This window comes from Balearica regulorum, chromosome 7 (assembly GCF_011004875.1).
Source record: "Balearica regulorum gibbericeps isolate bBalReg1 chromosome 7, bBalReg1.pri, whole genome shotgun sequence".
Classification (NCBI taxonomy): domain Eukaryota; kingdom Metazoa; phylum Chordata; class Aves; order Gruiformes; family Gruidae; genus Balearica; species Balearica regulorum.
In genome coordinates this window covers 8,901,592-8,923,888 of record NC_046190.1, presented here as the reverse complement: position 1 = coordinate 8,923,888, position 22,297 = coordinate 8,901,592, and the positions used below count along the sequence as shown (strand labels likewise).

Genomic DNA, 22,297 nt, shown 5'->3' with positions numbered 1-22,297 from the left:
AATTTGTATTGAATGCAGGAATATTAAAGCAGAAAGAATATATTGATGCTAAACAGTAGGCCCAAGCAAATATTTTTGTTTTATGAAATGAGAAGGGGTCTGCATGAAATTTTTTTTTTATTTCAAGGAAAAGCAGTTTTCTAAAGCAGACCTGTCCTGAACATCCACATTTTTCTTGTTTTCAGTGTACAAGTTTAATGTATATAGTAATACAGACATTTGATTCTTTTTATTGAAATGAATTGTGACTTTAACAAAATAGATTCTATGAATGTTAATTTCTTCTTAATAGATCTTTGGTGCTTATGACTTTTTCAAAGCTCTTGAAAATTGTTTCAATTTTCTTAAATCTTAACCTTCAAATAAAATATTATACATTGCACAGTATAGACCTGGGCTTATGATTTACATTTGCTAGGCCATTAGTATGGTAATTAGTAATTGGTACAAGAGTTGTTAACATTGAAATAAACATCTGGCTTAATCAATTTGTCATTAAGCTAGTACAAGTACGTAGGTAGCAGTGGGAAAAGAAAATACCAGTGTGTTAGCTCATAGCTATCTATAAGCTATCAAGACATAGCTAAGTTTGAAATTAAAATAGTGCCTTTTTATGTTGCTTGATATGGATTGCTCAGCACTCAGCACAAAATACCCTGTCTTATTTGTGGTTTTAAATCTATTTTCAAAATCTTACAAATAAGTAAAAGAAATGAAGCTACATTGTGATGAAAACCCGGTTGATAGATATATCTATCAGCTTTGGCTTGTGGTATTTATTCATTTTTTTCCACTAAGAAAGGGGAAGAAAAAACAGGTTTTAGACAGCAATAAGGAAATGCTAGGTCAGATGAATACTGGTGACACTATTTGTTAGAAAGCTCCTGGTGATGGAAAGATTGCTTTTCTTCTCCTCTTATGGTCTCTAATAGAAGTAATATGCATCTTCCTACTGCTGTTTTCATTTTCTGTTTTCTCTTTTAGTCAATTGTACACCTTTACATATAGATGAAAATTTAGCTGCAATAGTTATATTTCTGGTTGTAAAGCTAAAACCTTTTATTTCACTTTGCTGCCAGTTATTAAATTGCTTCGGTAGTTGCTGAGAGTGTTAAAAGAAGTTTGCACATAAAGGATTAAAATTATGCATAGGTAGGAGTAAGAAATAAATTTTGGTATTAAGACATGGGAGTGAAAAATGCATTACTTCTCATTTCTTTTTTCATGAAGCTGCTGATAATTATATAGACTAAGCACATCAATTACACAGTGCTAAATCATGCTTAAAGAGTCCTCAATTTGGGGAGCCTTCAAGTTAAAACGAACTTGCATTCTTCTGGAAGTGTGTGCAGACATCTAGAAGGCAGGCAGATTTTCTTCTGTATTGTACCTTCTTTCCACCTCGACTCTGCAGCTGCAGTTGTTGCAGAAGAGCCCATGTTCTCGTGCTTCCCCACGCCCCGAGTACAGGCTGTGCTAGAAAAGCTTTCCATAACACTAGCTTCTGTATTGATGGGCTAACTAAAATGATATGTTCTTTTTTATTCTGTTATGAAGATAAAGGTACCGCATGCAACATTTTAAAGAGCTACTTAGAAAACAGTAGATGTTTCAACTGTATTTTTACAATTAACATAAAAAAGGGGGGGGGGGGGGCTATAAAAACTGTGCTGATTCAGAAATAGGATTAAAATCCTATTCTATTGTTGATTGGTGACAGCTGATGTGATTACCTATATTGTTGTTATTCCTTGCTGCAGATTTGTCTGTTTAAGAGGAATATTTATTTCACTCCTGTTTAAAAATCTGGAGATAGACTACCTGGGATAATGAATTCTGCAGGTTGACCATATGTAAGCACGTATACATATATAAACATCCTTTTTTCTTTGCCTTTTCATTCTTCACCTGGATTATCATGCGAATGACAAAAAATAAACAAAATATGAAAAGCCAGTAAGTTAAAATAAACAGTATTAGTGAAAAGTGTCTGTAATATTTTACCATTTATAACGTAAACTAACAAAGTTTGACAGCAAAAGCAAGTTCTCCATCATATGGAAGGTATTTTCAGGGAATGATAACTGATAGGGCAACAACAAATAGCATAGGACAAATCCTATCTGTACTCACCAGCTGAAAGATAATAATGTCTTAATATTAGAAATGTTCCCTTATTCTTTTCTTCTTTTGTACTGAAGAATCAGTTTTAGAAAGTATAAAATATAAATTAAGCTGCATAACCTTCGCATGCTTTGAGCTCTCTATTTTTTTAATTTTTTTTTTTTTTTTTTGGGTGGATGTGTTGAAAAGTGGTATTCTTTATCTAGCTTACTAGGTAATGGGGCTGGGGAGCTTGATTACAAAGGCACAAATCAATCCAAGAGCCCTGATGATATCCTAAACTTCAACAGTGAAGCCTGAGTGCTTTATTAGATTATCACTTCAGAAGGATTGATTTACAGCTTTAGTTCTCCATCTCCATCTATTATTTTTGTATTACGAGAAAAGGAATTTTTCAGCAATTTAAAAAAAGAACAAAGTACCAGAAGTCAAATAAATACTTAGCTAGAAAAGCTTTTTTAAATAGCAACAGGAGTCTGATTTAGAATCAAAGCAAACATAAACAGATCTGAAAATTTGACCTGCCACAACACTTTTCTTTTACTCAATATTACACAGAGCAATGATAAATTTAGGAATTCTAAGTTACAGCAGGAGGCCAAAGGGAGAGCAGCGAGATTGCCAAACTAACAGAAGAAAAGTGTCCAAAGTGGTACATTGTCCTGGAAGACAAGTTGTTGGGCTGCTCACAGAAAAGTGACAAGAATTAAAGGGTAAAGGAACAGTCACATGTGCCAAAAAAGACTGAATAAATCAGGTTTCATAAAGAAGGTTTAACTTAAAAAAAAAAAAAAGGACAAAAAAAAAAAAAAGGCTCCTGGAAATGAGTTCTTAGAAGCTTCAGAAGGAGATGAGGGCAGCAATTACTTTTTAACAGATGCTTCAAAATGTCTTTTTAATCTTGTTCTCATTTAGGTCATTTTATCCTTTCTTACATATAGTCGTGATTTAATCACAGATTTGGGGCCTGATTTAGATAAATATTTCAATACACAATAACACCTTGTTACTTAAGTTTAAGAGGGGGTATTTCCCTGATTTGGTATGAACTGGGGAACAGATGGTTTACTTTTACTTTCTCTTGCTCTTGAGAGGCTAATTGTATACCGTCACGTACAGAATAGCAGCAAGAGTCTTGCAAAACTAGTTCACAAAGTTCTTCTCGTGCACTCTTAATACTTTGATTCTCTTCATCCATTCTTTGTCCTTCTCTTTATTGTTATGTCTTGTTTTCTGGAGTTGGTAAAGGTAACATTTTCTGAGGTAAGGTAACATTGAAGGTGACAAATGATGATTGTAAAAAATGAAAAAATACGTAAATCAATCCTTCATGTTGAACAGAAAAATTGCCTCCTCTATATTTATGAATAAAAGAAGAGGTAACAGCACATCTGAACAGATGAACAACTTTACTGCTGTTCAGTGCCATCCACATAAAAGTAAAATACCTCTAAGATTCAGAAATGGGAATTCTGTAAATCCATTCTTTGGGGAAGACATGCATTATTATTTTTATTATTTTTTTAAAGAGAAAATGCATTTATTGTTGGATGGTACTTAAGGATTTTTTCACCTTTTTCTATTGTATTTAAAACGACCCTGACGTATAAAATCAAATGCAATTTCCAACCCTGCTTTTAGGGTAGAAAAAGGGTAAAACTTAATTATGTTTTTTTCTTAATGCTCTTGTCTTTTTGTCATTGACTTTCATGAAGCCTTTCCTATACCATTAGTTCGTTGCTTTTGTTATTGCTTTTTTTTGGAAAATAGTTGCTTTTTTGAAAAATAGTTAACTACATGATTTAATAAATGGTTTGATGTTTACCTTTTGGAAGCTTTGATTAGAGCTTTCTCTGTGCTTGGTTTTGTAGAATTTTATCTGCCTGTTCGTCATCATCTACTCAATGTTCTTAAGTATTTCTATGCAGTTGAATTTCCAATAACATGGCAGGTTATTTTGAGACTTAGTTGTTATGCCACAGGATGTTGATTCTTTTAATTGAAATATTTCAACCCATGCATACGCTATACCTGTCCGCAGTTTTTACCTTTGTCAGTTAATTTCTGCAACCTAGAAATCTCTTGTCTCTCGACTTAGTTATGTTTGTATCACATGAAGTTTTCTGCAACACGAATGTCATTTAAATACGGGTCTTAAAATAATTTAAAGTGAATGTTCAGCAAACAGGACTTCTTCTATTGGGGAAAAAAAGAATGTAAGAAATGGTGACTAACATAGCTTTGTTATAAACATGCTAAAAGTTCAAATTAAATTATTCCAGTTAATTGCATGCCTAGAAACAGAAAAGAAGCACTGAATAATACAACCCAAACATTAGTCTGATACATCTTTTTCCCCCTTAGTGGATATATTGAGCTGTATACCAGATACATCCAGCTTCATATGTTTTTAAAGAGTATACTGTATCCAATTTTCTGCCTGTTCGTAATATAGTAGATTCTCATACATTCTATTAACATGCTGTAATGAAAACTACCAGGTAACGTTTTGTGTGAGAATTTTCTTCTCCAAACTCCAATCATAGCTAGAAGTCATAAATATTCCTTAATATTCCTATAGAAAACTATACTTGTTTTCAGAATCCAAGTCCAGTTACCAAAATTTCCTTCCGTTATGGCTGTAGGTCATACAGTGCACTTTGGTTTTATTTTTCTTATGGTGCATAGGTATAACTTATCAACTCGAGTTGACAAAAGCTAAAATTTTTTCTTGGTTTTGGAAATCTTGATTTTATTTTTTTCAAAATGACATGGAAATCATGTCTTTCCAGGGAAAAAAGCTAAGGAACACCTGCACATTTTGGTTTTAAAACAGAATATTTCACTATAGTTGTTATATATTTCTTATGAGTAGTTTATGTGAATTTGACATTTTGTCTTCTGCATGTGTGCTCATTGTTCTTGATAGTGAACAAATCCAAGATTGCTTACAGAATATTCTGTCATTTCAAAAATGATGTGGTGCTTAGGGCACCTCTCAAAATCCACTTTTGAAGTAGAACTTTGAAATCACAGGGTGGTTTCAGTTATATTTCTTTAAAAATAAAAATCCAAAAGGGAACCAAAAAAAGAAAGAAGATGGAAAGCTTAAAATTGTAAGACAGAAGATACCCTTTTTTTAAGCCTGTCTCATCATGGTCACTGGAGAATTTTAAAATTAAACATTTAGATTTCATCCAAGAGTGAAATGTTTGGTATGATGCATTAGGATGCTCTTCAAACATAACATAATTGTACAGTGAATTCTTCAGATTTTTTCCCACTCTGATCTTCCCAAAAGAGCATCCACCTCAGAGTGCATTTCTCCACTGTGCTCTCAGTTGATTTCTCTGTCTTATTTATGGAAGATGTGACAAGTACTTTGTTTTTCTGACATGATGGACCATTTCAGTCACTAGAATTGTGTTTGAAGTGACATTAAAATATTTTGCATTTCTAATTTGTGGGTAATGTTACAAATTATAGCATTACTTTTGCATAAATTAAAAACCCAATCTGAAAACAAGTGAGGAAAAAAGACCTTAGGAACATTAGAACAGTTGAGGATAGGATTGTATTTTAAATCTTTTTGAAATCACTATCATAATGCAGAAAATACATATTTTTATATATATTTACTGACAAATATTGTAACCGAAATTTTCATCTTAAGATATCTCAGTTAAAAAAATTATCTGAATATTTCACAATATTAAAACCTTTGGCTAAATTGTTGGACTGAGGAAGTTTATTACTCTTTGACTTAAGCAAAATGACTTGGGACAGATTTTCATGCTGGCACGCAGAACAAATTTAATTCAAACTGAGATGAAAGGCGGTTAATGTAATTGTAGCCTATTATCCTATGCAGGCTTGAGTTAAGAAGCAAACCAACAGACAGTCAGAAAATGATGGATAGAAAATAGAAACGCTCAAGGCTGGTGAAATAGAGACTTGTGAAGGGATTATGCCGTAACTGTTCCCACACAATCTCTGCATCAGTAATATCCCACCTCTACTGTATGTTTGGATTACTAAACAGGATTTTTGTATGCCTCCTAGGTTCTCTTTATTTCCCTCTGACGTCAAAAAAGGTCCTTGTTTAGTAAATTTTGCTACTCTGTAATCCTGATTTTTTTGCCCTTAATCTACCACATTCATAAGTCCTAGGGATGCAGTAAAGCATTCTGTTACAGAACTTTTTCCTTTTTTTTTTTCTTTTTTTTTTTTTTTTAAATTTGCTCTGAGGCAAATGATTGCTCACATACATAGTCAAAATTTTTGATCCAGAGCATGACTGTGGTGCTCAATGCTAGCAAGAAACTATTATTTTTACTAGAGTATTTAGTTAAAAAATAGTGAATAATAATCAGCTCTCAGTTTTTGCAACTTAAGAGTGACTGTTTGGTTTAACATGGCCCTTTGGAAGTAGCGTATTTCAGGTGATCAAGTGTGGGTTTGGTTTTTTAGGACTGCATTCTGACTACCTATTTTTTTATTATTCCATTTTATTTTGCAGTAGGTGGTATTTGGATTTTTTTTGAATACATACCAAATTTTGCACCGAAAGCTTTTAAAAATCAGAAAGACATGTCTCAGTCTCCTCAGAATACTTCTGGAAAGGTGCAAAGTTTTGGAATAATTTGAAACATGTTAATTACAAAAATATTTGGACAGGTTTGTTGCCCTTGGCATAGTCCAGGAAGCAAAGCAAGCACCTTCTTTCCCATAAAATAACTGACCGCACCTAGTGTGATACATACATCTCAGGTAAGTCCAGGGGTAACTAGTTCAAGCATCTAATGTGGTGCTTACAAAGCATAGGAAATCAATTACTAATCAGAAGTCCAATAAATCTGCTGTCTTACAGCCTCTTTGTAGAGGGATTGAGTCTTTGAGGTACACAAACTGGGATGATAAAATGTTTTTTTTGAGGAGTGTATTTTTTAGCTTTCCCAGTCACTTCCAGCTGGGATGCAGGAATTTTCTCATCCCTTGCAAATTATATCACTAGAGCTCTTGTAGTAGCTAAATCTTTTTTTTTTTTTTTTTCTTTCTTCCTCCTTTTCTTTTCATTCTGTCATTGTTTAGGGTGAGATTTTGTGCCCCCCCCCCCCTTTTTTTTTTTTTTTTGAAAAATGCTTTATTGTGTGAATTGCCCTTTGGGAAATCATTGGGATTACTTACAGAGTTAAAGGCTCTGTTCTGCACTGTACTCCTGTACTCAGGCAGGAGCAAGCATTGCTTTTCATGGTAGTACTCTGCACCCTGCCTATCAAAACCAACATAAACATAGTTTGAACGGATCAAGTCTGACAGACCAGGACTCCTGTTATGAAATACTTCACAGTATTACAGCCGTGAGGCTATAGTGTCGTTTTAGTCAACTTTTCTTTCCTTTTTTACAGCCATTCCTTTTAAGTTTTCTCCTTAAAGGGCAGATAACTTTTTGAGGAGAGTTCGCCCAGACTGGAAGTGTTGGCAGATATAGTATTGTTGTTGCAACATAGACAGTAACATTTATTTCCACTTATTTGGCACTTCATAAAGAAATATCAGTGTCATCTCTGCTCCAGGAAATTCAGAGGTTGTGTGCTATAATGGACTAATGGAGACTGGGGCTCTTCATAGGAAAGGGACCAGAGTAAAGCGAACGTGTGTATTTATCTTCATACTTTGTCCAACCACCTATACTCTTTTATGTCCTCTGTTCTTAATAGGTATTTCTGTATCTCTTGGATTGGTATCTTTTTTAATAAAGTCAAATAAAAGATGGTGCAGGTTAGATGGGGTTGATATCCTAGATATTAAAAAGGACTTAAAAAGAGGCCAGACATGGTTATGATGGAACAATGGTAGGCAATAAGGCATGATTTTGATGGATTTTGCCATGCATGGGAGGGGGTAAAGAAAATTCTTTTAGGCAGGAAAAGAACTTGTCTGAACAACATATTGAACAGATTTATAGATATTAAAATGGTCTGATGGACAAAAATCAGAGAATGGTAGGGGTTGGAAGGGACCTCTAGAGATCATCTGGTTCAACTTCCCTGCTAAAGCAGGTTCAAAATGTGGTTTTAAAGACCAGAAGGACAAGAAGGAAGCTAGGAGTCTGGAAAATGCCATACCTCCATATTTGGTTTCTAATGATCATTCTCCCCTGGGTCACTTGTGGTGTTTTTTTGAAGGCTCACCATTCATTGTTGTTCAAGGAGGAGGTATGGTTAGAATCACAAAATTATAGAATGGTTAGGATTGGAAGGCACCTCAAAGATCATCTAGTTCCAACCCCCCTGCTGCAGGATTCTCTGACAATTTCTGTAAATGCCACAGAAAACAAGTATAAGTAAATATTCTGAATATACTTTCTGAATGTCTAGATAGAAAATCCTCGGTCATCTAGAAATATTGGAAGTAATATGAAAATATCATGCAACAGCTAGAGTTTTGGCCTCCTAAAAGTAAGAATGATAGCTTACCAGTTGCACTATATATTATACTTAAACCTCCATAATATTTATGCCTCATGTTCCTTTTATAACATGTCATTAACACTGTAGAAGTTGTTGCTGCAAGTAGAGGAATAATTTAGATAACATCACTATTTTCTAAAATTCCCTAGTACTGTCTAGCTGACAGCCTAGAAAAAACCATGATGTTCTGATTTATTAATACCTTTTCCTTCATTTAACATTTAATGTTCTTGAACATTTAATATATAAGCAGCATTTGGGCATGGCTAACCTGCAATCTCCACTTCCAAATGGGTGATGCACTTTGCTTCTACATTGTCATCTTTGTCTTGGCTTAGTCAGCATTTATCATCTTTTTAAAAGTATTAATTGACATATTGTGATAAATTTTAGACTTAAAGGACAAGAAAATGATCAAAGTTACCTTGTGTAATTTGAAGTAGAAAAAAGTAACTTGCCTGTCATCTTACCATCTTCTGGAAAGTATGTGCATGGCATCCTCAAATACATACTTCTTATGAACTTGAATTTTTAAATGCAGATAACAGTGCTATTTGAAGAGCAAGATTTTGAAATATGAAGAAATTTAGTAATTTTAGCCTAAGACCTATACTTGTTTTCATGATTATTTGACTATTATTTCCATGAAATCATAGTGAAAATAAAATCAATGTTCCACTGAGGAGAGCTTTATGTTAAAAATGATTGCAAAAGAAACTGTTTACAAACTGCTTATGCTTGGGGATGCAGGTTCATGAATACTCTCTTGTTGGTATTAAGTTGTCATTTAACGCATTTCTTCAATATCTTTCTTTTAAAAGAATGAAACATACGTGAATTTTGTGATCTGCTCACTGATTTTTGCAAAAATTTAGGAGGAGCTGCATTTCAGTTTAAGCAGTAATAGGTATGCATAAACTGGATGATTATTTTGCCATTGCTTCTATCTAATTCTTCTAGAAAAGAAATTAAATAGTTAAGAAAACTATACTAATATTTCTTGGTGGTTCAGTTTGATGTAAACACAGTATCTTATTTTGAGCTATCTAGGATATTTCTAACATTTACTTTCTAAGGGCTGGAGAAATGTCTGAAATTGATCAAAATACGAGAGAAGAAATGTGCATATTTCTCCTCTCCCACTTTGAAGGAACAGCTTCTGATAGGTGGGAATTCTGCTTTTCCAAGTTCATCATTTTACATATATAAAAGTTCGTGTCATCACTGCCAAACCCTGGGTCATTCATAAAGAAAGGAGAATGCCAGAGGTAGAGGGTAAGGCCATGGACATGAGATTTTCTGATTCAGAGCAAGCACCATCGAATCATTGGTGTGCAAAATCCATTTGGTCTCTGATTCATGAAGATTAACAAAGATTTATTTGTTTTCCCCAGATAGTTCTAAATGATGGCTGTAGGTTACTTAATTCTTGCATAGAAGGAAAGATGAAAATATAATCTAGAGCTTATTAGAAATTCTTATTTTATCTCTTAACCAGCGTCTATTAATTATATAATTATGTGATTGTCACTTGTTTGACAGTTTATTTTCTCCTGTAGTGCAATGTATTTAGTGATTTGAAATATCAGTACTCCAGAGAGTACATAAAACCTCCTATAATATTATTCTTGATCTTACAGGGCAGAAGGATTTGAATATCATGAGAGAAATCTGGAAATGAAAAACTTGCTTATGAAGCTAAAGCATTTAAGCTTTTCTTTTGGTGAGATCAGCCTAAATTTAAAAAAAAACAAACCAACCCAAACCCCAGTATTGCTGGCCTAGGTCTCTTTCATGAATTATATGAAGAGGAGACAAATTAATCTGCAGAAAAAACATTGTCTCAAGACATCATTTTATGCACTTACAAGAAGAAACAAATAAATCATTTCCCCACATTATTAAAAAGTCCTAACTGGAAACATAAATCCTAGTACCTTTTACACTTTTAGGTTATCATTATCTTAAGAGGTAGGTGGATAATTATATCTAAAGCAGAAAGGTTGCTCATGACTGGAAGGATCTTGGCACTAAGAGGAGTGAAAGTGTCCAATTTTTGCATTAAAACTGAAGATGCTTTATTGTAGCTCAAAAAAAAAGAGAGAACTATGCATATACTTCAGTATTAATGAAAAACATTGGGACAATATAGTGCAATGTCCATACAGTCAAGAAGCAGACCCTTAACTATGAGGAATATATTTGAATTTATAGATTATTAGTTTGTGTGTTTCACTGCAGCAAAATAAAGATTATAGTAGCAGGATAAAAATACAATAATAGTTAGCAGTTAAACCTATTCTATGACAAATCATGAACTTTGCTGACAGTGCCTATTTTTCACTAAATATATCATCTAAGCTGAATTATCGCATCTGAATCTTAGCTGTTCTGTGGAAGAATGATGCCGCTTCTGAATCTTTTAAACATGCTTGAACTCCCAATATATAAGACAGGCTGGTGTAGCATAACTTTGGTTGTGAGGTCACTCACGTTCATTGCTGTTGACCATGTCTCTTTAATTGTTTTGATGGCTAGAAGATATGATTGTTCTTTGGCAGTTTTGTGTAAAAGCTATTGAACCCAAGCAGGCCTAAGTCAAGACCTGGGGATTTTTATTCTCTGGCATCTATGCACAAGTGTAAATTGGGATTCCAAGTATCAGTCACTCACTGTTCTGGACCAGTTAATAACCCAAGAACAGTTGAGGTTGGTGCTTTCATCCACGAGTCACCACTCTTGAGCTGAAAATCTGCAGTTTCTATGGCATCACTTCCAAAATGTTGTGAATTACAGCCAATTACAGTTATTGACTATAGCTGATCATATACCTCAGCTAATTTTCTCATTGCTGGAAAAGCACTTTTAGAATAAGAAGGCTTGTATGACTTTCAAGAAGGGGTAGCTAACAAGCAGGGTAAAGAATTTTGTGTGAATCTGTGCTGAGCTCAGTGTTACTACATTGCTATTACTGAAGATTCATCAGCTGTCTCCTAAGTTTCTGCAAAAGCTGCAGTCACAGCATCATGGGCATATTTTTAATGCTGGGAATGTAGTAATATGTAGCAGTATGTAGTAATGCTTCATAGTCCACTTATGATGCCATAGGCATACTAACCATGTCATTAGAGAAGTCTCAAGTTTAGCTTTACAAACACTGTTAGAAGTTCAGTTATGAGGTGCCCCAAGTAACCAAATTGTGCTACGTTAAACAGTATTCCACTGTTCAAAAACCCCGTAGCATCATATCACCGTGGTACCAGGAAAGTAGAATGAAAACAGGAGCCTGTTGTGCAAGATCAGGATCTGGGGCAAGGAGATCAGAGGCAGGAATCAGTGATGGAGGACAGCAGGAGCAAGACCACTGGCTAGATAGGGGACAATGAGAAGTAAAGGCTAGAAAAGAGTAAAAGATGAGCAGAAGTTGAACAGTAGTCCTAGAAGATATTCTTACTTATCTAAAAGCTGGGGCAAGTTGCCAGTCAGGGCCCAGGAATAGTCAGGTAAGTCCCTTAGTCTTTATTTATCAGGAACCTATTGTAGATGCAATGCTGAGAACCTAGGCAAAATCCCAGACGTGTCTATGACCAGCTGCAGACCAGAAAGATGACAGCTTTTCCCCAGAGTCTGGGGAAGTGACCTGTGTTCATTTGCACCTATTACAAATCTCAGATGCTGAGGGACAAAATATGAGATAAGGATCATCAATCTCTACTCAGTATAGTTGACAAGCCTGTGCTTTGGCCAGAACAAGGTACAACTGCCTCAGCAGTTGAATAAAAGAATAATTTCTTTTAGAGTGATCTGACATACTTTTTTTTTTTTTTTTTTTTAAATATTCTTCCTGAGAGTTTGGCATTAGAAACAAACTCAGCTAGAGGACATACCAGCCCTACTTAGGTTAGTCTTCCCTTCATCTTTTTTTGCTTCACTTTTAATTGAAAGGAAAGATTTACCAATTAATGTGGCAGCAGAACTGCAGAAAATCCTGCCCTCATGATCTAAGGTTAGATGAACTCTTACAGGAAAGTTTCCACCCAGTCAAATCCCTAGTCTAGAAAGCTGTAGATCTAGGTTGGTGTTATATTCTGACAGTTTTCTTTAGGTGAGAAGCTTGAAGGTATACCCTTCCTTAAGGGAGATATCAGTAAGCACAATAAAATTAGGCATTTATATATCTACCTCCCATTCCTTAGCTTTTGTAAGATTAGAAGATGTAAATATAGTGCAGATGTTAATATCTTACACATTGCTGGGCTTCAACACAGGGTTATTTGTAAACTCTGTCTTATGAAAAAGCCTTTCATTCATAAAAAATAATCTGTGAATATTAATGTAAACGTACTCTTGGATACATTTGTTGTATTTAAAGAGAAAGCCAGAAATTATCATTCACTTGGTCATAAACATGAGAAAAATTGGGTTTTTTTAAAAAGCATTTGTCCATAACTTTTATTTTGAACTCTCAGGAAATACAGGGAGGAAAAAAAAAGAAAGTAAAAGAAAATGGTTCCGTTTTGAACGGATAATTGAGGGAGAGGTTGGGGAATAACTGCTAATAGCAGGCCATCAGAAGGTCAGTGAGCTTGATGAATTGAATACTTTTGTATTGGAACAAACCATAGAACTTGTATGTAACCTGGTAGGAACCTTCCTCCATTTGTCCTTGTAAATGGGAGCTGTGTCTTTGGAGGCGTGCCAGAGTGGAACTGCTCATTCATTATTACCACTTAAAGCAAATGATCACAGCCCTATGGCACATAAAATAACGAGTCTAGCTCCCATTTCACAGATACGAGGCATATATTATACTTCACATATGGTCAAATGTGTGCTGGCTTTTGGAAAAGGTACAAAAATTACTACAATGAGTAAAGCTCATAAGGAAATAATTCAGCGAATAGGAAATTTTGTAATTGGAACCATAATTAGTGACTAATGCAGAGAAATACATATGCTTAATGAAATAGGATAGGATTAAAAGACCAAACTAAATTTATTCAGAACCTACCATACATACTCATGTGAATAATTTTAGATGTATTCCCAATCCTATTAGTTTCATCTTTTCACTCTGCTGAAAACTGTTTAAATAGCATATTTCACTTGAATTAGAGCAGGCTTCCCTAAGTAGTAAGAACTCCACCTCATGCTGTTCCTAATAAACCTTACGGAAGTGTTCTGCACTGGGAGACAGAGAAGGGAAGTGTGGGAGAGGTGGTGCAGGGTTCTTTCTGTATCTCTATAACACCTGGCAGCAAATGATGTAATCGACTAGCCGTTTTAATAAGAGAGAATAAAAAAAAAAGGAATACAGATAGCAGGTAAACCTTATGCCCCTTCAGTTGCTGGGACCCCTGTGTGCATGCAGCACTGGATGGACCCAGCATGGATTTTCCCCTGTCGTGCTGCATACATCCCATCCGTGGAGAGGTTCGTCCTCCCTCCCATACCGTGGTGCCTTTTATTTTGTGTAAAAACAAAACCCTGACAAGCTGGAAGGTTCTCTTTGATAACATCCACCAGTGCACAGCGCAGGCTGGCACGGGGCCTTCCAGCACCTTCCCTTCCCCTACAGCAGCTACTCATAGAATCATAGAGTAGAATCATTTAGGTGGGAAAAGACCTTTAAGATCACCAAGTACAACCATCAACCTAACACTGCCAAGTCCAGCCACTAAACCGTGTCCCGAAGAACCGCATCTATGTGTCTTTTAAATACCTCCAGGGATGGTGACTCCACTGGTTCCCTGAGCAGCCTGTTCCAGTGATTAATAACCCTTTTTGGTGAAGAATTTTTTTCTAATATCCAATCTAAAACTCATGCTTGCAGATGGGCTTCTCAAGCCTGATGAACAAGGGCCAGTAGATCCGACATGCCTTTACCAAGATCTGTACATCCTTGAGTCCAATGTTTTCTGTGAGGCTCCCAACACAGAAAGTATAATATATATGATAATACATCAAAACACTTTGCTGTGGTGTAATTGACTGTTCTTTTTTTATTATGCATATTTTATCATTTCATCATGCATTATGCTGAAACAACCGAAATGGCTGGCTGTAAAATTGCATTGCCATTTTCTATTCAAGATTTCTTGAAGGTCACTTCTATAATTGTCATGGAATTAGTAATTATTTAGATTTGAATGAATGGTTATGAATACTTGTATGTTGCTAAATATTCTGTACCTAGTAATTTTCATATTAAGCATTCTTTTGTGTGTTCTTTTAATTAGTGAAACCTGTGGTTCATTAGACAGATTTTATAGATATTTTTATTTTATGTCATCTTGTGGGTTTTTGTAATATAGATACAGAAAGGTATATGCGATGCTGGAAATCCCAGGATTCTGGTAATTATTGATCCACAGGAGATGGTTTCATCTGATTAGAAGGGTAGCAGAATGGAGAAGGGAAACTATATGGAAATAGCTTATCTTTTCATACATATTTTTAAGATTTTTTTTTAAAAAAAGTCCTGTTTTGATTCAGGAGCAAACTAAGTTTCCTTTAGACCCTGGGTCACATCACCACAGGTGAGTACTGTGGCCAGCAAGAGTTCACAGCGGAATTTGTTTAGTCTGTGCTGATGGAAAGTTGTACAGCTTATTGTTGCTGGTGGTCGGACATTGCTCTTCCATATCGTACATAAATTAGTGCTATTATCGGAGAGCAGCAGGATAAGTTTCTTGCCTTCTTCCCCAGACTCTGAATACACAGTTATTTATATAATATATATTTTTGTGTTCTAGTATAATACTCAAGCATATATTAAACACTGCCTATATTTAATATTCTACTTTGCCTTTGATATAATTGAGAAGAAAGAAAAAATTCCTCTTACAATAATCACTGTCATGTTATTGTAATTTCTTACATGATATACTATCTCATTTATGTTACCATCTTACAAGGAAAAAAAAGAAAATTCTTTTAAACTCTTCCTTCAAAACCAGTCCTTTTCCCTTAGCTCTTTCGTAAAAATTGCCAACCTAAAGACACTTTCAGACACGTGACTCTATTTTTACGAGGTTAATCTGTTTAAGTAGTGATCTGCTCTTTCAAGAATTTAGTGTTTTGTGATGTTTAGAAAAAAAGCACGTCAGGCAGACTGGTATTATTACTTGAGATTATTTTCTCCTTTCCTTTATAAGTACATGCAAGAGAGATACTTCAGCATCAATCCATCTTCTAAATTCTGTGGAAAGAACTGTAGGCCCAGAGTGTCTGTATGGACAAGGCCACAAATTGTGTGCTGCAGTTAGAGTCGAAGCATATCACATTTTGGTTTCTTGGAGTTTAAGGGAATGTTTTTTCTATATTAAAAAATGTTGAATTTCTGTATAGTTAACCCTGCAAAGAATTCTCACACTGACTTGGGACTGGGACTGAGCAAGGGCAGTCCAGAACATCTTTTTTCTGGGTGGTTGTTGTTGTTGTTGGTTTTAGGTTTTTTTTTTTTTCCTTTTTAGTCCTACTGTTGATTATTTTCTTTATGATATTGTAACAAAGGGTCAAGGCGATTCGCTGCCTATTTTTCAATAAAAATGAGCACGTTAAGAGTCACCAGTTGGAAAATATTGAAGAGATCAACAGAAATACAAACACTGTTCTACAGTCTGCCACTTGTTCAATGATGTGACGTGCAAGTTAGAAAGTTTTTTAATATTACTCACAAATAACACAAATCTCCTTGTGATTTAAGTTTCTTAGAAAAAAGTAATGAAAAGGTAGTTCAAGCCATTGCATGATCCAGATTTCCTCTGGGAAAATATTTATATGGAATTTAATAGGCACCGATAAGCTTTCTCTTTGTTTTATGAATCATTATGTCTATTCAATAGAAAATTATAATCTTGTTGGAGACTTCTGTGGAATAGCCAAGAAAACCAAATGCAGGATAATAATTTTCTATTAAGGTACTTGGCATTTTTAGAGAAATATTATATAACTCAATTTGATCACTGTGAAATTCTGCAGGATATTTCATATCTGCAAATAACCCTTATCAATAAGTTATCAATAAGAAAGATATTTCTCCAGCTCTTATCATGTACACGTCTTGTCAGCAGCATCAGTACGTTGTATTCAGTCTGAATTTCGCCTACTACACTAGGCGGTCAATGAAGAGAAGCGATTGCCTCTGAATTTCAAAGAGGCTGAGTAGAGGAGACACTTCTGTCCTTATACTGCTATATATATCGCTACAATTTCTGGCCCCGTAGCCAGTTGCCATGGTCTAGTTGCAGCTACATAGCTTAGGACCACCCTCTCTAGAGCAGACGGCATAGCTTTGGATCCCCTCCAGGTCCTCTGTGGTGCTGTGAAAATGTAATCATTATTTTATGCTTGGGAATATTTGGGGGGGTTTGGGGTTTTTTTGGTCATGTTGGTTTGGTTTTCTGTTCGTTTGGTTTTGTTTGTTTGGTTGGTTTCATTGAAAGAGTTGGAAATATGAAGGATGTATTGCACCCTACCAGAGTGGTGGCTGTGTGCCTGGAAATGGAGAGTGTATGTTCCATCGCTGAAGGGATGGCTTGAAGAGGTGTGGAAGGTGTCTGAGGGTGCAAAGCCTGCTCTCGTAGCTTTTCAGGACTGTGTATGTTAGAGGGAGAGATATTTGGGAACATTTTCTGCAGTCAGTGATCCCCCTGATGGATGCTCAGCTGCTGTCTTGGAGAGGGCCAGATCAAAACCAGCCGAGAGAGTAAGCTATCACTGATGCAGCAAGCATAACTAGAAATCCAGCGTTTGGCCTCCCTGCCTGCCTCTCCTTTGTTCCTTAGTGGAGACATACCACCCGCTGTAAGTCCTACACCAGGCACCGACGTTAAGCACATGACTGAAGTGCCTTGTTCAAGACCCTAGTCACTCTGGGTTTTGTTTATAAGAAGAGAGGTGCCTCTGAAAAGTAGCACGTCCTAATTAAGAATTATATCAAATACTTAATATTTTAATGTATTTGTGCTACTAGTAATGAAGTTCATGCTATTTGAAATAAATATTCTAGCTGCGTTTATATTAAAACTATCTTGTGTTTAATGGGAATGTTTGGTTTTGTCTCTTTTTTCCCCCTGCAGCTGTGACTCTGAAAATAGGTATCTTGGAAATCCACTTAGGGGAACATGCTACTGTGAGTACTCACATTTTTAATGTTCAGTACTTAAATGCTGTTTACATATTATGCAATAATTTCATTTCCTTGGAAAAATGGAATATATTTCTTAAGATTTGCTGAAGTTAGGGCACATTGATATTTTGATTGAAAAATAAAATGCCACACTGGGCTTCTCTGTTACTTTGTCCACGACAATGTAAATTAAAGAGTACTAAAAGTTGATTCTTTACTCCTAGATTGGAGGGAATGACCAAGCCAGTGATTGGGTTATTCTCTGTATCTCAACATATGTGAATGAAAGGAATAAGTAATTGTGTCATTGTTTAAAAGACACAATTTGTGATGGGGAAATGCAAATAGGCTGAACAGCAGTACTTCCTGGGGACATTCTGAATGGTTTAGCCAGTCTGTCTCCCAGGGACATGATACACAGCTGCTCTCCAGAATATCATAAAACGGTACTGCGTGTTGTCTCCATGTTCTTATTGTTGTACAAAAGGTACCTCTGGCAAATTTACTTTAAAGCATTACATGTTTGATAGTCATAGTGAAAGACCTGAAGGGATGAGAATGCTTATTACCCATGTGCAGAAATACCTTAGAGAGCTGTGCCTATTTTGCTGTGCCAAGGTGGACGTTAAATAGTAATTATAATCGTCATAAAACCGTATGTGATGTTAGAGAACATGGTTTTAACTTTTGTGACTTTTGCACATACCTGCTCCATGTCAGACAATTGGATCCATTTGTCTGTTGTTTCCTAACGTCATCCCTACCTCACTCTGACATTTCCATAAAGTCATATCTCTGAATATATTTATAGCATCCATTCTGATCTCTGGCCTTGGTTTTTAGCATTTTATTTTAGAATGTACACAAAAGCTTTGTTTTAGAATCTCTTTAAGGCACTTAAAGAGGCACTTATTACTTACCTAATAAATGAATGCTGCTTCTCTTTACTAATGTTTCTTTTCTACCTTAACTGGTTTGCATCTGCAAGGTATGTTTTACAGAACAAAATTGACACATACTATCTTACAGATGCTGACATATCCCTAGGCCTAAAACATTTATTCCTCTTGCCAGGTACTAAAGAAATTTGATGTGGGTTGGGTTTTTGTTGTTGAGGGTTTTTTTTTTTTTCTTTTTTCCTCCTTACAGACAAGTTAAGTTCAAATGTAATACTTTAAACTGGAAGATAATTTTAAAATATTGTATTTTGAAGATACTGTTAACATTGTTGACATTTTACATAAAACAGACCCATTTGAAAACATACTTTAAAACTGTGCTCTAAAGATATGATACGTGACATATTTCTTATCTCACATAAGAATTATTTTTAATTTCAAACCAGAATTTTCAGTATTTAGAAGCATGTATTTTTGTATTTGTGAATTTTATAAATTTTGTAGATTTAGAGCTAGATAATGAGTACGTGAGAAGTTCATACAATGAAGAGTGCGCTATATGGTCTATTTTGGATATGTGCATCAACATTAGTTTTGTCCTTTAAAAATAAACGTTATTAAATTTAAGAGATGGAAAAGAAATGACAGTAATGAGATTTATAGACCTCAGGCACCTCCATGAAAAACATTACTTTTTTTGCTATCGTGTTGCAGGTTGGGTCTATAAATCATGTTGGAGACAAATTGTACTATATCAGGATACCCTTTCACCTTTCACTCACTACTATTATTTGTCTTCTGTCAAATTTCAAAATATTTTAAAGATCTCGTTGTTCTGGAATGATAAATCTTCTTTTAATACTTTCAGTCATTTAAAATATTGTATATAAACGATTTTCTGAGTTATGTTATCTGGAGCCTGTGCTAATTTCAAATAATGGAATTGCATATTTCTTACATTTAGTGGCTGATGCATCATAATGGGAAATAATTTGTTAATTTGTGGATAACCGACTGACCAAGATTTCAATGACAATTGCTTACCAGCACTGTTCATTACCTGGTAAATCATGTATTAAAATATGTATATGTCATAGAGATGCTCCAATTTCTTACCTATATAAGTATTTAAAAATGTGGCGTTACCATGGACTACAATTTGTATAAGAAAATGTTTCACTTTTGTACAAGACAGGCATTTGGATGTATTTTTTCTGTGCTTATTTCACTAATCTGTAAGAAACTTATCTTTAGACTATCTTTAGTCTAAACTATCTTTAGACACTTATATTGCTGTTTTGCTTCTCCTTGAAGAATATTCTTACTTTTTACAGTACAGGAATAGTTATTGCTCAGGAGAGAGGAAAATACTGAGGAAAAACAAATTGTATATACTTATGAGCAGCATAAGTTTATGAGAAATAAAAATTCTAGGCATATTTGTTTCTACCACTTAGAATCAAAATCAGTGAATGGTAGCAAAATAGGAATATAACTATTAATTTGCTGTATGGTTGAGATCTTCTTCAGGAAGGCTTTTAGTCATATGCTTGAGTTTAGCTATCTTCAAAATGACCAGTTTTAAGTGTTCAAATTTCATCTTTTTTTTTTTTTCACTTGTGAGAATACTATCCTAAATTTGAATGCTTTTCTAAGCCAAAACCTTAGAATTCAGTCCTGAGTGTATAGCTAACTTTTGTATGCTATTGGATGACCTCAATTTCTCTTTAACAGCAGGATGTGGATAGAGAACGCTTACTGCCTTAGAGAACTTTCTGCAACTTGTAATATTGTGAATACCCACTGTCCTATAAAACTTTAGCTGTTCTCATCTCTTTCTGCTCTCTGCCCAGTTTACCTAGTTCTTGCCTAGTCCTCTCCTCCCTCTAGCCTGCCATTGCCACCCTCAAGTCTAGGAAGGGGGAAGAGACTTGTGCTGATTTAGGTACTGGTATTAAGATCAAAAGATGGTTAAGATAGTAAGTAAACAAAACTTCGAGTAAGCCAGTGGGATAGCACAGATTGTTTTAGTTCCTTCCTTATTTGTTTCCTTTGGTAGTGATATAGGAGAGTAAGCAGAATGTTAATGCTCTATGTGGATCGTGTTGTGATTGGAGAAGTGATCTGAGCACAAATGAAAGCACAGGGAAATTACAGATAGGTCTAGCATTATCAATGAGAATGAGATTCATATAGGAAGTAGCATGCTGAAACATTGCAGGGACTTAATCTAAATACAGATACTATGCCAAAAGGATAAACACAGATAGCAGCAAAACCATCAAATCTTAGAGATAACCAGAGCAGTTCAATAAACATCAGAATTTGTTCTAATAATGCATTTCAAAACATTGCAGCACTGGACATAAGTAGTATTTCTACTTTAAATTATCAAAACTTAATAAAAGTAGAGTAGGAAAAGCATAATAGACAGGGCATGCAATAGTGCATTATCCAGACTGTGAAAATCGTTGCCTATTGCTTCTATTAAATTTATTTTCATTTCATTCTTCATGACTTCACTGCATGATTGAAAAAGCACAACAGAGAGAACAAACTTCTCTGAGAGTGAGAGAACGAGAACAAGACTCACAGATATAAAAATTAGAAAAATATTGAATGTATAAGAACGCATTAGCAGCTGCATCTATCTATTCTCGTACCTTGTTGTCAGTAGTGGCTGATTATGAATTCCGAGTGAAGAGTATAGCGAATAGACAGACATACAGTGATATTTATTTCTATACATCCAACAATTTACAGCTCAGGAACTTTGTGAGAGGAAGGATTTCTTGAGTCAAAAGTGTTCAATGTGCCATTGTTTAGGAATATCAGAGGAAATCTTATCAAATATTTCTTCTACATAATAAAAAGAATATAAATACAAAAGAAGGCTTCATTAATTTAAAAGCCACGATTTTGTTTGTCCATGTATATATTCTTGTCAGTTGAGTACAAGTCTGCTTCTGGATTGTGGCTCTATCCCTGGTGGGGAGGCTCTGTATCCCTAGGCCTTTCTGTTAGAAGCCAATCTTTCTGTGCACGATCGGAAGCTGATTCAATCCACAGAAATGAGTTCTGAGTGGAGGCCAGAGATGGTTGTGCAGCTGACTTATGCACGTACACAAACCATAAATGTAACATTTTGTCATGATGCATTTGTATTTGATGTTGTTATAGTTCTTTGGTATCTCAGCCAGCGTGATGTATAACAGTGACGCCTAGATAGCAAAGCGTGCATCCAAATTGCTACATTAGTTCTTCACGCGTCAGCGTTGGAAATGCATTGCTGTCGGAATCAGTGCACCTTGGTGCAAAGAACCATGCAGTCAAACCAGATGGTTTTAGGCTGGTTGGGAAGAATCACTGGGACAAATGCCACTTCTGTGATTTTGACCTGGGTTATATAAAGACGCAAAGCTTTAAATCATAAATGGATAGATAGTTAAGTCAGTGTTCTAGAGAAAATGAGTGTTTAAATTTACAATTCATGATTTGTTACTATACAGAGGGTGAATTATAGGCTTGCTAACAATCATTTGTTTTGAAAGGATGTGATACTCTCCTTCATAAACCTCTTTTAGTTATCCATATTTCTAAGGTTAAAAACTTTCCAAAATGTCTGTTTTATGTACATTGAGTGTCATAGTTCCAATGCTACATTTCAA

General features: G+C 35.1%; 1 protein-coding gene across 4 annotated transcripts in view; it reads left to right on the top strand.

Annotated features, from left to right (window-relative positions):
• ATRNL1 (attractin like 1) overlaps positions 1-22,297 on the top strand; it is a 522,496-nt gene that overhangs the window by 178,418 nt on the left and 321,781 nt on the right. For all 4 annotated transcript variants that reach the window (XM_075757823.1, XM_075757824.1, XM_075757826.1 and 1 more), the window contains exon 21: positions 17,681-17,733. In XM_075757823.1, the coding sequence (XP_075613938.1) occupies positions 17,681-17,733 (53 nt within the window). The remainder of the gene's footprint in view (positions 1-17,680; positions 17,734-22,297) is intronic.